The 16,209-nt window shown below is 40.6% G+C and overlaps 1 protein-coding gene across 1 annotated transcript in view; it reads right to left on the reverse strand.

Annotated features, from left to right (window-relative positions):
* Nucleotides 1-14,825, reverse strand: part of LOC122350269 (IQ motif and SEC7 domain-containing protein 2) — a 61,635-nt gene extending 46,810 nt beyond the window's left edge. The window contains 3 exon segments of the mRNA XM_043246617.1: nucleotides 7,778-7,807; nucleotides 12,282-12,467; nucleotides 12,469-14,825. Coding sequence (XP_043102552.1) covers nucleotides 7,778-7,807; nucleotides 12,282-12,467; nucleotides 12,469-12,776 — 524 coding nt within the window. The 5' untranslated portion in view covers nucleotides 12,777-14,825.
* Nucleotides 14,826-16,209: the final 1,384 nt, after the last annotated feature.

The following is a 16,209-nucleotide window of genomic DNA, read 5'->3' on the forward strand; positions in this document are numbered from 1 at the left end:
CACTAAACAAAATACGCTCAAGACTTTTTCAAGTGTTATTGTTTTACATACTTTTTTCAACTAACCAGTTTTAAGCAAAATAAAAATAAAATAAACGATAAATTTACTCTATAATAAGAATGAGAATGTAATTGAAAAGGCAATTAAAGGTTTCATGTTAGACTTGCAGCTTTATGAATTCTCTTAGCTAGAATCCAGAACTAACTGGGTTAAAGAAATACAACATTTCTGTCAGGGGCAACAGTTAAGCAGATCCGTTAACAAACGTAAAGAGGAAAATAGTGCCTTATGTTCAGTATGAAAATCATTATCTGTCAGCTTTTATTCCACAGTGCAGTTCTGTCATGCCAAAAACAACAAATGGAATACATTTATGTATTCAAATGACTCATCTGAAAAGAAAGGTGACACAAATGACATAAAAAGGTTCGTCACCAACCCTCATGCTTTAATAATGAATGTCACAATACAATTATGATCCTGAAGGTTTGTCTGGAGAAAAAAAAAAAACGTGTGACTGACCCCTACTGGCCAATCAGAGGGGCTCATTCTCATTAAAACATAAAATGACTTTCACAATGCAATTAACTTCCATAATATGAAGCGTTTCCAAGCCAGAGAATAATGGGGGAATAATGTAGGGCAGGACTATGAAAATTCCATACTGACATGGGTGGCTTATAATATTATTGATTAACCAATTTTTACCTTTTACCATTTAACATTTTAACTTATTTAGATCAGCAGAACAAAAATAATTTTAGGCAGAGAAATATATATAAATATATATATTTTTTTATTATTATTTATTTTTTAAATATATTTATTTCACTAATAACTTGTGCCCAATAAGACCAGAGACATTTCCTAATATGATCATTGTTGCATTTAACATGAGAAATGAAAATAATTCTTCACTCATGTGGCAAAAAGAATATTTTTCTTGCAGAAAATGTGACAAGTACCATTGTACTATATAATTTATTGTATTTCATGATTGATTGAAAGTTCATTTTGTCTTAAGTCTTGATGGACAGTGATGAGCCTGACGAGCTAACATTAAACATCAAGAAAAAACAAACAAACCAAAAAAAAAATAAATACAGTACAGACATTTCAACACCACCCAAAGCTCAAGCAGACACAGCACACATGACACTGACACAGAGACGAGAAAACAAAGAGGGAATATGTGGACTGGTGTGAGTAAAGAAAATGAGGCATGGATGAAGGAAGGAAGGAGAGAGATGAATAGATATTGTGGCCTGAAAGAGAAGGATGTAGAAGTGTGTAGGCAGGTGGCATGAGTCCTCAGTATGTTCTGGGGTGAAAAGGCCAGGGATGAATCTGTGGGTGTGAACAAGGGCCTCTGAGAGACCTTTACACTATAGGATGTGCAAAAACGCTTTTTAAAGGTGCCAAAGGTAAAGCTGAAGTGTCTAATTGTCCAAACAGCAAAGCGAAAATATTGATTGTCTCCAAACGGGTCTCCTGAAGACTCCCATTGGTCACCCAAACAGATAGCCCTGCCCCAAACTCTCACCATTGGCTAATGCTGTTGCTGTGAGTCTGGTCAGGTTCACAAACAAATGTTTTGATGACACTACAGAGACAAATAACTTTTAAAGACAAAAAAATCTACGGACATATTTTACATTAAGGGATAAGAGTATTTTATACTTTAAGAAATTACACACTTTTGTTTTTAAGTGATTTTGAAGGGCGAAATGAGCAAAACACAACCAGATTTTCATCATATCTCATAACATTTTGTGTTTCAGTACGAAACTTGATTTCTTTATTAGTTCCCTGTATGTGGTTTCCTTTATCGGGAGGCATCTGTAAGCACCACAGCTGCAAATGTTCTGCTAAAAATCCAGCTGGGACACTTGCTGGAAATGGACACACACACACACACACACACAGCAATGTTGAATCCTCTAGGGAAGGACTGTATTGGTACATGACCTCTAACAAGCCCTCTCCTCAACTGCTCTTTCTCTCCCTTTCACACGCACTTTAAAAAGTCAGTTTTGCTGCCCAGCAACAAAAAAAGCGTTTGTCCCCATGTGTACGTCCCCATCACGCCCGTGTGGTCACCTCAAAACCAGCTGACATGCACAAGAGAGAGAATGCTTCATCTCATCTCCCTCAGTGAACAAGCACCTCAAGAGCTAAACCCTGTATTACCATCTTGTGCTGCTCTGCGAGTCTCTCTGGACCCATCTGGAAGGGCTGATGTAAGTCGAGGGAAACATGTTGTGGCCCCTAACAGACAACGGCAGATATCGCACACTGCTCTCCGCTTATTTCAACAGGCAGTGCTGCTGTCATTCACGTGGATTGAGATTGAGACAAACAATAATGCAAGTAATAATAATATTGCCATAAAGACATTTTGGGGCTGGGGGTTGTCATAAATTTTGGTTACCATGAAATGTTGTGATTTCTCAATTTTAATAGCACAAAAAAAGAACGAGCTATTGAAACAAAAAAAGGTTTATCTATTCAACTTAAAATATTTGGGATATGTTTTTAAATAAATACTTCTACTCAGAAAGAGTGCAAGAATGCATTACACTGATCTAAAGTAACAGTAAAGCCCTTATGAATATATAGTGTGTAATTTAAATGCTGTTCTTTTAAACTTTAATTAAAAAAAAATTCTAAAATTCATGTAACAATTGTATGGTAATGGTCTCTGAAGGATCATGAGACACTGAAGACTGAAATAATGACTGCTGAAAATTGAGCTTTGCAATCACAGGAATAAATTACATTTCAAAATATAAAACAAAACAGTTCAATTTAATTGTACAAATATTTCACAATATAATTTTTTTGTTGTTTCGAGCAAATGCAGTCTTGGCCTGATCATAAGTGATTCTTAACAAAAATTGACAAATACTTTTCACCTCCAAAATTTTGAACTGCAATGTACAGTACAGATATATATTAATTTTTGTACATTTATTTATTTTTATTAGGAAAATAACTGTTGCTTTCTTCATTTAACATTGTTAAACAAGGGTTTACATTAATAACAGCAACAAACTAACCAAAAAAAGTGTATAATTCACATGCTGTTTAAAATGTTCTGACATTGCTTTTTTGACACAGACTTCTGACATCCCTTGATGTAAATGATGGAGCTGTTTTGTGTCAAGGTTTTTGTGTGTTTGATAGGATGTGGGAGTGTGAGTTTGTATGTGTGAGCAGAGTAGAAGGCTCATTTCCTTTGTAATTCCCTGCATGTTTTATTAGCCTGTCAGCTGCACTGTCCTCTCTTTTTGCACATCACTCCTTCTCTCACTCCTTCCTTCTTTCAATTAGTACCTCTGTTCTTCTTTCTGCATTTCTCTCCTTCTCCATTTTGCCTCTCTCTCTCCATCTCTCTCTCTCTCTCGCCCACACAGTTCTTTACACATAAACACATTTGTGATAACTCACCTCGTTCCCCCAGCAACACTTCTACTGAAGCCCACAAGGGAGAGAAAAAGAGAACAAGAGAGCACTTCTATGACTTTGTGACCTGCTTGAACAAACTAGCTGTGGCTAAATACTCCGTCCTGCAGTGATTGTACAAGTACATACTAAAAGTCAAGTGTAGATACACGTTATCAGATGATCTAAATATCAGCAGCACACACATCAGTCCTCTAAAAAAACCTCAGAGGAACCAAAAACTCATTAAAGAGCGTTCATTTACTCAACCTCAAGATGTTCCCTACCTGTAAGACTTTCTTATATGAAACATTAGGTGGACATTTTGCTAAATGTTCAGGGTGCTCTTTTTCCATATAATGATGGTGAATGGGGACTGGGGATGTTAAGCTATAAGAAGTATTTTGAAGTAACTTGATATAGAGTTACATATTCAGATTAAGTCAATATAACAAGATAGAGTTTGGCATACAGTACACAGTATATCTTTAGAATCACTTCCACACTAGTTCATAAATAGTAAATTAGACATAACAGAAATTAGTGAAGTTGACTGTAGTTTAATTATTTCAGCAATGAAGTTTTAAAGAAGTTTAAATTAAAGATGCAATACCTTGGAGTGGATTTTACCATTTTCTCTGTTTTCTGAACCATATATTACTTCATAAATGTATTAATTTAAACACCCAGGTAGACTACATAAAAGAATGAAATGCCAGCCAGCTGCATCAGCACTGGCTGTTTCACATTTAAGATTTTATTTGTCATAACACTGAATTTAATTTAACTTAATTTGATGTTTAAGCATGTTCTCTAACCACAGCACTGTTTGTTTATGATCAGTAATAGAGTCTTAAACTAAAAAACATTTAACCCAACCAGCTAGGTCCAAATAACCCAGCATGTGTTCAGCCCAATATTTACCCAACGGTGGGTTGCCAAATACCCCAAGTTGGTTTGTTTTTAACCCAGCATCTTTAAGAATGTAAGAATTTTTTCTAAAATAATTGCTACTGAAAATGTGACAGTTTTTGGGAAAAAATACATTTCAAAATGTTAAAGTTTTGTATTAGAAAAAAATAAAATAAAATAAAATAAAATGCCTTGGTGTCAATAAGAGACTTCTTTAATGAATATTAAAAGATATATACATCTATCAATCTTACTGACCCCAACCACTTTAACGGTACAGGAGGACATGTCATACAGGCTGTTCATCAGTCCCTCACGGCCTTGTTTTCTTTTGTATAAAATTAAACATGACTAAGGTCTATTGACTGTGAACTCACTGTGCTGAAGCTGAGGGCTATCACATTAGCTGAGGTCAGAGAAGGCGGCCCCACCATGCCTGCACAGCCTTGTCAATGCAATTTCACTGGAGCACCAGCTTCCTTTTATTGCCGAGACACTCCGTTTGAGCTGGTGGAAAATGTCATAACCGTTCAGGTGGTCTGTCAGTTTCGCTCTGCATAGTTTAGTCGTGAACAAAAAGCATCCATCTTCATTTTCTGATGTTGCATTTCTGTCGATTTCTTCAAGTCATTCAGTATTCAGATGGGAAATATGTCTGTCAGTTAAAGTGTAATCGATCTGATAGTGTGCTAAGAGGCTGAAGGCTTAAAAGTGCATATCAAATTCATGGCTGTATGAAAATCTATTCAGCTGGAGGCTGTAGATGTGTGTTAACACCACCAAACGGTGTTTGGTTTCAAATAATTATCCCGTTTCCACAAGTTCAAGTTGCCGTGATTATCTGACCCGATTTAGTTGAATGAAGACTATTGGCGTGAAAATGTAAACTTGCCAGTCCTTTGCACATGCTGACAAATCCAGTAATCCAAAGAAGTCTGCACTGAACATAACAGATGTCAAACTGAAGTCAATTCACACGTTGACAGTTTGGGGCTGTTCTTTTGGGTCGTTGTTTGAATTCAAGGAGACTCAGACAAAATTATAGACTTTATACAATGGTCTTCCTTCACCACATGTCCTGGGACAATGTTCCCAGCTGTTCCACCCCGAGACGGCCTTGCGTTCTGCTGAATGTTTGAGAAATTTTGCACAAACAATAAAATTCATGTGCTGAGTGCACAAAACACATGCATTGACATTTGGTCCCCAACAAAGCATCAGCAGCAAACAGTTTTGTCACTACAATATAAGCAGATCTATTATACAACTGTTCACAAAAACATAATCCTGAGAGCTCTTATGTACTAATGAAAAAGCTGTAATATAATTCTACCCTCAGAGACACCGTATACTGCAGGTTTACACCTAGTTTGCTTTTAAAGGAGAGCTGCAGAGATTTCCATGGAATATGAGCACAGCATCTATCACACCCTTTGCGTGTTCATTTATTTGATAATTTGGCTGATTCGATAATGCTCCCAATTGTGTGTGTAGCACTTCAAACTAGATTAGACACATGGCAATGCAGATATTTCCCACTGGGAAAGCAGGGATTAAAAAAAAAAAAATTAGTAGCATTTTATTAAACTGCGCAAAGTTCAGATAACAAAAACAATATGACTCTCTGTAAAAGGAAGAAAAAAATTCTATACTTTGACCACATTAACAGTCTTATTCTGGTACAATTTGTCTGGTAGTTACTTTTTAACAAAATGTATCTGGAGTTTTATTTTATACTCAAAATGACACCATTAATACTCATTGTGTATGGTGTACCAAGTATTGAGTCTCTGTGTTCAATTGGATAATAATTACATTGAGCAGACATGTTATTTTAAAAAGAATGGAGTAGTCTACTTCCCTTACTTGCATGTTTGTGAGTGAAACATGCTTTAATAGTATGCTAATCCCCCAGTGCTATATATAAAAGTGAAATGTATGTAAATATAGCAAATGTAAAAAAAAAAAAAAAAAAAAAAAGCTTTTTCTGAGTGAAAATTGTTTGCAAGCTTTTTTCCCCAGGTAAATCCTACACCAGATTTTTTTCCCAGTGTAACACTGCTGGAATACACTAGTACACATGCTCTGTACGAAAGAAAGTGTAAAAGTATTACATCACAAGTCCAGCTCTAGGGCTCGTGGTTGAAAGCAGCGGCTGATGCCCTCGGGGGCCGAGTGATGCATTGCTGCTGACTGCGGACTGCAGGGGCTGCTGGGGTGGGAGAGAAGCTCACGGCAGCCCCGCAGCAAACCTCTGCTGTGAGTTATTTCCATGCTCAGCCCAGCAGGGACCAGCACGCGCTCACGTTCACGCCTCTGCCGGCTCAGGAAATCAGGTTGAGCAGGAATACCAAAGCGCTTTCATTAATTATTGCAACCTTGCATTAGTGTTGCGGTGACAAACAAAAACAAGTATGATTCATAGCGCAACGCGTAAACGATGTCACATTTATGAGAACGTATAACTGCGATTTAACAATGCAGGAACAATTAAATTCACATCCGTATCAGGGGAGCGACTCGTGAACCGAGGACAAAAGCATCCGGAGAGTAATTATAGTGAAACGTGACATAACGGAGGCCTTGTCCTCAAGCACCGTTTGTCTGTGTCCTTCTGCTGTGTATAGGGTACACAATTACATGCACACCCACACACATACACACTCGAAACGGGTTATGTATTACACAAGCAACTTTTTCGGCAATCCAGTTCATCTACAGGTGTTGCCATGACAACCAATCATTTATCCTTCAGATCCCCGGCTCGTGCCCATGGTGAGGAATCGTCATAACGCCACCGAGAGACACTCCAAAACCACCAAACGCTCTCATATTAACACCGCAGCATCAAAACGGCTAGTTAGCAGCAAAGAATATTCCCATTGTATCAAATACGGCACATTCTTGCCATTTGACCTTTTTGCCTGCACCCACTAACACTCCCACACGCAAAACGCGCGCACACAGCTGGGCTATTACTCATGTAACTTCTGACTAACCACTGACGCCCATGTTCGCGTTCACTATATGGGCGAATGCAAACGACATGCATATCAATACCCATTAACATACTCACACTGGGCATATTGGTCACTACGGCAACGGCTAACAGGGAGTCTTGCAGCCAAGTGACGCTAATTCTCGAATTTCCAAATGCTTTCCAGCCCTCTTGTTCTCACACTTTGCTCACGGTGCTGTTCTTCTGCTCAAACTGCTCCAGATGCAAGAGCTCTTTCATACGGGAAAGCAATAAGTCATTAGAAGCAATGGCATGTCCCACATGTATTCAGGCTGCCCTAGATAGAACAGGCCTCTGTCATTTGACGGAGCGTGCACTACTACAGGAGTCAGAGAGTGCACTGCGGAGGAGGAAGAGGAGTAGGAGGAGAAATGGAGATTGAATGAAAGCGTGAACACAGACCTGTCTTTGTTGGAGGAGTCTCCTTCTGGCCTGTGGATCCAGTGGAAGAAAGGGTGAGAGACAGGCAGACAGACAGACATAGAGACAGACAAACAAACATGGAGACACAAAGAAAGTGGAAGTGTCAGTAATGTTATATTGTTGAGCACATACAGTAAGAAATACATAGAAATCAATGGATCAAATGCAAATGCATATAGATCTTGTACAGGGAAATGATTTGAGTGACCACAAATATATTTTTGGAGAATCCAGATTGACTCATTTTTTTGCTCCTCATAGACAAACCCATGGCAATCATGAATAAAAGTGATGGGACAAACAACATTTATGGTGAAAATGACTTAACCAAAGGTCGATTGGTAAGGGATTTTATCTGATATCTAGGTTGGACCACTCTGCATTAACAATGTTTCTACAGCTTTTCCATAATCTTATTGTTACAGAAGTGAAGTGCTAAATGTTGCGTCACAGTCACGCTTAAAGATGTCTAAACTAAGGTGTCAAAACATCTTTAGAGGCCACTCTCACAACTAATGACATCAGACCCTTCTCAGCCACTCCAGCAAGGAACACAACCCAGAAAACTATCGGCATGGATTTTTGACTATAGCCGATAGTTCCAGCAAGCAACTACCGGTTGAACCGATCAATCATTCGACCTCCATTTCGAACCAATGAGATTTCACGGTGGAAGAGCTACCCCGCACAGAATCCAGTCAACCCAAGAAATATGCAAATAAGTAAATTAATCCAGGTTTTACAAACGTGCAGTGTTAAATATTATTATTAGGAATCACTTATAATATTGAAAACGTCAAACAATGCTTTGTGTTACATTATATGTTTTTGGACGCCAGTGCATGGCAAAACACCTTCTTCATTTAAACTAACTTAAATTACATAAAAATTCATTAAGACTTTGATTACAACTAATAAAACAGACTATCTTACAAAGCAGCAGGTGTCGGGTTTGACTGACACACGGGCCTCTCCATAGACAATTAATTATTCAATCATAATTGTATAAACTATCAGTCAGTCCTCCAACACCCAGTGTATTACTCACAGACTCACGTCTACGACAGTAATTGCCACCTTCAATGGACAAATGTAATTAACACCGGCCATGCTAATTATTCTGAGAAACAATCCCACCTCAACAGCTCCCCCACAGCAGTAGTTACACTTGTTCATTAGCCGGAAGCATTACACCAGAGAGAAAGAGAGAGCAAGATTGTGATCACCCAAGTTGGGTCATTTGGATTCGCGGGCATCTGTCTGATGGGACGGGAGCAAAAACACTGATCTAAACCGAAAAAGAGCTCAGATCAAAAAGGCGATGCTGTAAACGACCCTTGTGGGTGAAAAGAGAAGAGGCGACCCTAAAGAAAATGGCAAATGACATGTTGGTGTGCCATCTGCTCAACACCAAGGGAGGGCTGGTGAGGGGGTGAACGAGGGATTGGAAAATTTGGCAAAGAGAGAGAGAGAGAGAGAGAGAGAGAGAGAGAGAGAGAGAGAGAGAGAGAGAGAGAGAGAGAGAGAGACTGAGAGAGAGAAATTCAGACTGAGACTGGCCAACTGTCAAAAAACAAAACAAAAAAACACCAGTAACACCAGTCTATCAGTAAAACAAGCCATCTGCCCTCACAGTGTCATGTGACTTTTCATTGTTTCAGGTGAAGTTGATGCAAAGCGAAAGCTAGCAGCCCTAAAGTTACTCAGGTGTAAAGTAAACACATGGCCACATCTACCAGATGCTGTTTATGTGCCTGCTAAAGAGTTCACGCATTTAGCATGTGAATCATCTGATGACAGGAGATGACACCAAAGGCAGAGGAGTTGAAACTACTTTTATCTTGACAAGCAGCAAAGATTATTATAATGCTTGAGTCACAACGAGACTCAAGAAATAGAATCTTATGAATGAACTAAATAAACTGGAATATTTTAAAATTGTGAAAAAAAAAAAAAAAAAAAAAAAAAAAAAAAGAGCAAACAATGTGTTGGATGTGGATTTGCTGACTGACAATAACTCAACCAAAAGGGCATGTTGATCATTCTGTTTGACACGAGTTTTTTTTAGCCTTGTTTAACAAGTACGATCCTAATAGAAGAATGACTGACAAGGACATAAAATTTACATGACTTAACGGTTATTTTTCTACAGCTTGATAATAGTCAAACCTAGAAGCTGAAAATGAGTGGGCAAAAAACACACACACACACACACACACACACACAACACAGCTCAGATTTTTTTTCCCCCAATGCTAGTGATGCTAAAACCACATTTCGTCTTTTAGGGAATTTTTTTCTTCCTGATTTATTATATTCATCATATACAGTCTCTGCATTATGAAAACTTTTAAGCCCTCAAAGTTTTTCTTAAACTACAAAAAAAAAACATTGTACACACACACACAATTATAGCCCAAAACACAATTGCAATTTAGCCAATCGATCAATTCATTGAACATTTAAGCAGCAAATATTCAAATCAAATGGTATAAATCAAAACTGCCACTTCTAACAAATACTACAGTTAAACCATAATTACTATGCAAGAAGCGAAGTACGCTATCTGCCCTCAAGGAAAAGAAGAAATAAGTCTCAGATGAGAAAGAAAGCACTCAATTTATCTCTGCAAACAGAGGGCATTCCGGTTTCTCTCCGCTGGAAAGGAGGGCAAGAGAAACAAATAAAAAGGTGTGCATATTGGAAAAACAAAACATAGAAAGTGAGCAACACAAAAAGGGTGCAGTGTATTCTGCAGCCTCTTCCGCTCTCTCCCTCTGACTCTATGCTTCGCTCTCCCACACAAGTTGATCCACAATCTGACTCTGCGCTGAATTTTAATCACAACCTCTCCTACACAGTGGCCCGATCATACATACAAAACGAATCTCCACACCACCTGCCTTAAAAACTACAGGAGATGCTGTACTGCAGTGCTCCACACTGATCCAATCCACCCAATGTTAATCTCCACACGCTCAAGCACGCATCTGTATGCATCGTGAGCTGTGATGAGGCCGGCTCAAGTGCACACTACAGGCGGGAGCGATCAGAGGTGCAATGGAGAGGTCGATTCCTCAGCAATGCAGGAAGGGAGACAAACAACTTAACTGTCAGCGGCACAAGGAGTGGCCCACTACACTTCTGTGCCATCTCTCTCTCTTTCTCTCTGGATTTGTATGGAGCGTGTTGACGCAGCACATGCTGGGACAGATATTGACAGTCTTGAGGCTACTGACAGCTTTGCTCACTGTGGAAATCTTTTCAGGATTTCTTTTCTTCCGACATGTTTGAAAACCAAACAAGATATCAGTAGCATCAGTTTAACATGAACACCATCCCAAACACGACAGGGTCGCGCAGCGTTCTCAAATAAATTCGAGTTCCAAAATGCAATCCATTTCAAAATGAAGTAGTAAAAATGATACAGAATTGCAGTTGTAATGTAATCCGAAATTGAAATGACTAACTTTGAATGTCTATTAGGCAAAGTCTAAGAGATGAAGGAGATGGATAGCGATATGCTAACAGTGTACTTCAAACCGCTTCTCCGATTCCACAATCTTGGCTAAAAAGCTTAGTTTACAGTAAAATAAAGCGAAACTTCCTGAACCTTAATTGGCATAACCCAATCTCTTTCAAAATCAAAAAAAGTTATTACATTTGTGACAGATTTCGCATGCTAATTCAATCCCAGTTTCCCATGACATTAGCCTGTCACTCTGCCAAAGGCCCAGCAGCACGAGTCTGTCCAGATAAGAGTCTGTCGGCTTATGTAATGCTCAGGCTCGATGGCACAGCCAGCTGCCTGTCCGATGGCCTGGAAAGAGTCCTATTGTGACAGACTGTTGCACTCAATTTCAGTTTTGCAAGACAGACGGAGTGCGAACAGGAGAGATACCCTCTGAAAGGTGTTTTCTGTTCTTTGGTTCCCGACGCTGTGAGACTTGGTTCTGCAACAATATTACTAGCGTAATGCAAATGCTGTCAAAAATATCAGTGTGTCATGTAAAACAACTCAAACTATGTACAAACATCCATGAGTATGTCGTTCAAATCATTATAAAGTCTCAGTGAATATTATGGTGCACACAGTTGTTTACTCATACTTGCTTTAAAGGATAGTTCACTCAAACTCTGTCAGTATAGACACATCCTTGTATTGTTCCGACCGTGCAGGACTTCCTTTTGTAGGACCCCAAATATATTTTAATGTTCCAACTGTCCATACAATGACAGTCAATGGGGACCAAAAGAACACCTAGAACTTTGGGTTGACGTGAGGGTAGACAGAATCTTTATTTGAGTGAACTATTCCTTTCGAATATATTGATTACTATAAACTGTAGACTATGTAGTTAGCACACACATACAGTCTTATGAAGAGTTTTTAAAACTGACAGCCAGCATGGAGACTGTGGAAACGGTTTTCTACAATAGATCCTCAGCTATGCAGTAAAAGAGCCCTCAGGCCTGTACTTACTGTCTCTGCAGAGAGCTTCCCAAACTGGTTGCGGCGCCGTCTCTTTCTCGTTCCCTGTCTCGGTCCCTCTCTCGCTCCGTGGCATTGGCTCCAGCTGACAGGCTTTGGCCGAGCCTCATGTGCGTGTTGGCATTGATGCGCCGGTCCCGTGGCGGCACGGGTGGAGGTGGGGGTGGGGAGCCGGGCCGGGATGGGTATCGGGATGGGTCCGCTATTGTGGCTCTGATTGGCATAGATGTGGGTGGAGGTTGCAGCGTTGGAAGTGGGCGGTGGGACGGGGTGGATGGGAGGTGGAGGCGGGGGCGGGCAGGGCTGTCGGTCCAACCTCAGGTCTTTGTTTTCCTGGCTGAGCCGGTCTAGCTGCACTTCAAGCTCCTCAATACGCCGCCGTTGAGTTTCCAGAAGCTTCTGTTGGCTCTCGATGATGTTGTTGAGCTCCAGCAGGTACTCCACGGCCCGGTTCGGGCTCTCCGGGCTGCCCTGCCCAGCATCCATGCTGATGGACAGCTGTGTGACAGTCACCGTCTGCCGGGACAAGCTTCTGGGATCACCCCGTAAGAGGAAGCTCTCCCCCCCACGTGGAGCGGGTGGGGGGGAGAGACGGAAATGTGTTGAAGTTAGAGTTGAGTAACCAGAGTAAAACAGTCAGAATTTTTAATCTGAGATTTCCTCAAAGTTAAATTCAGCTTTGGAAGTCACAGTACTTGAAAGCAAAGGGGAAATTCCATATTGGGAATCTGTATTCACATTCAAGGGATGATGATAAGTTTAATGAGTGGATTTGCTTGTTTATGACTGGTGTGAGCATGCGTTTGTGTATGTGTGCATTGCTATTCTGTCAAATGTGCCATTTTTTCCACTGACGCCAAGTAATCATGGAATTGAGATCAAAGCCAGTTTGCAGAAATGAACTTCATCCGTCATTCAGCCATTTATTACTCTCATTAGGTAACGAGCAAAAAAATATGTATTTTGATAGAGTCACCGAGCATTCCCGGCACCTCAAGTCCAAGGTAAGGATGTACCGCAAAAAGCCAAGTCAGCAAATATCCATTACACAGGAAGGAAAGCCGATTTCCTTTTCGTCCATTTCTCTTGCGTGCATCCTCTTCCGTTTTTCTTTCAAATGTGGAATTGAAGCACTGCAGCTGTTTTCTGGCTGTCTATTCATGACTCATATTCCAGACTGAAGTGTTTGGGAGACATTTTCGTCAGGAGTCATTCTATTCCAGAGGCGATCGAGATGGAAAGGTAGAGGGAGAGAGCGAGAGAGAGAGGGACCAAAGTTCTTCTGATAAATCCACCGCAATACTAAATTGGCTTCTGGGAGGTGTGCGCATGTCTTTCAGAACAACCCAGTTCCCCCTTCTCTCTTCTTCGCACCCTCATTACAAAACCAAGATCTCTTCATTCAAGCCATTAATATTGCTCATCATTATGCATCGTAAGACATGGAATTAATTTCCCCACGCATTATGCATTTCAACTCGTTGCAAAGTCCGTTTAACGCAATATTTGGTTATTTCATAACACACTACTTCTTTGCACCTTCATTTCATTATTTCTGAACCCTAATCTCTCTTCAATGTAAAATCATCGCATCTACCATTAATGTTTCATGCACGCGTTTGTCGTTTACTCACGAGCGGTTTCACACTTATTGCCCAGACAGTCCATGAAGACGATCAAACGCGTACAGCTGCGCGATAATGATGCGATGTGTAGAATGCGTCCCAAAGCGATGACATCAAAGTCGATTAAATCTCCAAATTCGACGTTCCAACGCAGAGAATCGGGGATTTTTGCGAGTTTAAACGGATGATGATTATTGATCTTCTGTTGCGGTTGGTCGCAACGCGTCTCTCCCGATCACCTAAAACAAAATCGAGAGGAAATACAATCCTTGCGGCAGGATGTCCACTGCCTGTCGAGTTTTATGTCGCTTTGTGTAATCAGCGCAAAGGCGCTCGGGTCCCGAAACAGCTGAGACGCGCAATACAGCGTCCGCGTGCTCGTCCACACAGTGTCAAGCCAATGCGCGCGAGATCATTAAATAACACCCATGCTGATGGAGCACAGCTGTCACAATCATTTTTAAGACAAATTATGGATACTGCGTTGCATGACAACTAATTAAACTTTACCCCAAACGGTTGTGTCTCCCAGTATGTGACAGATGTGAAGACGTGTTGATGCCAGTGACTAAAGATATTCGTTCATGAATGAACTGCTCACATGTTGAACAAGCATGCATTCCCTCCTGATGCTCCCTGGACAGCCCTGCACCTGCCGCCCCTCGCCGCCATTCGGTTTCACCGCAGTGGCCACATGTGTCTCGATCGCTAGTTTCGCAGCATGTCGATGATGCTCAGCGCCCCTCGCCGTGGTAAAGGGTGATGCAGGGGTTAAATTCATTTGAGTGAGTCAGAGAGAATATATTTTTCTTTTCAATCGAGGCTCTGACGTTAGTCCGAACGTGTAGCGCTAGAGGAACATGCCGGGGAAACTGTATCCCCTTGTTCGGCCATTTTGGAACGTGGTAACATTCATTTCGACGCGAGAGTGGCTCCTTGGGCTGAGCCAAAATGAGTGCAGTTTCTCTCTCTCTCTCTCTCTCTCTCTCTCTCTCTCTCTCTCTCTCTCTCTCTCGCGCTTTCTCTCTCTCTCTCTCATACACACCTCAAGACTCAAACCGAAGGCTGTGTGGTGCATTTAATCTGCAGAAAAAGCAAGCCAGCATAGATTTACACATTGAGGCAACGTTACTCATTCAGTGCAGTCCGAATTTAAATTTCAGCCAGCAACAGGTAGTCTACATTAATAAAAAAACAGGCTTTGCACAGTTAATGTGAGCTTAAGATGATGATAGTGCCTAATATGAATATTTTATTTGATGTTATAATTTCTACTGCAGCAAAAACCGCGGACAAGTAGCTTTTGGCTTTACAGCAATTTTAGGATGTTCCATGTGCTGAATCACTCTCATGCTCTCACTGCTTTCAGCACCCACATTAAACCATCCATTTTTTCTTACTTCCACCCACACGTCCTGCCCTCTCTTTCTCTCTCTGTGCCTTAGTCACAGCTGAACTGTGTGTGAGTGAAAGGGATGTGCTAAGCACATGCAGGACAAGGAGACCACTAGTATACTGTGGTTTACTTTATCGTTAGTGCTTAATTTGTCTATTTAATGGCAGTGAGATTCAGCGTTAAAGGTAGAATTATGCTTCTGTCAACAGTTCCCAGTTGAAATCACAGATACAATGCAGTCTGACACATCTCGTGCTAGCTGTGTTGTACACCCTAGGGTGTGTCTCAGCCAGCTCTCTAGTAGTCAAGGGAAGCAGCTATTTCATAGACTGTTCCACTGTCAAAGTCATTTCAGTGATAAATTAGTAAGCATGATGGTCAAAAAGTGCTGTCTAGGTAGGCAGGGTTTTTAAACAAAAGACACGCGCTCTGTGTTGTCCAGGATTAATTTTTACCCCAGCATTCTGCGTCACTGGTTCATCAGCTCACTCCAGATGCCCTCTTCTGAAAGTTCATGGAAAACGTGTTCACGCTTGAGAGTCTGCGCTCAGCACGGGCGAATTGGGCATGCTTTGCTCATATAGAGCATACTGATATCCACTGTTTATGTAAGAGGTGCATGCGGAGGAGAAAAGAGTTGCAGAGGGAAAAAAAAGAACGATGGATGGAGAGAAATCCATTAAATTTCTTACTCTCCCACACAGAAGCCTTAATTATTCAACTGCATAATTCTCTGCATTTTGATTCATCTTGAGTGTAAATCTATCTATCTATCTATCTATCTATCTATCTATCTATCTATATGCAATCTCATCTGCTTGTACAATTTCATCCACTTTTTCACTATTCCTTTTCGTTTCATACCCCTATATCTTTCGTTCCTGTTTTTCATCTCTCT

The sequence above is a fragment of the Puntigrus tetrazona genome, chromosome 8 (genome assembly GCF_018831695.1).
Source record: "Puntigrus tetrazona isolate hp1 chromosome 8, ASM1883169v1, whole genome shotgun sequence".
NCBI lineage: Eukaryota > Metazoa > Chordata > Actinopteri > Cypriniformes > Cyprinidae > Puntigrus > Puntigrus tetrazona.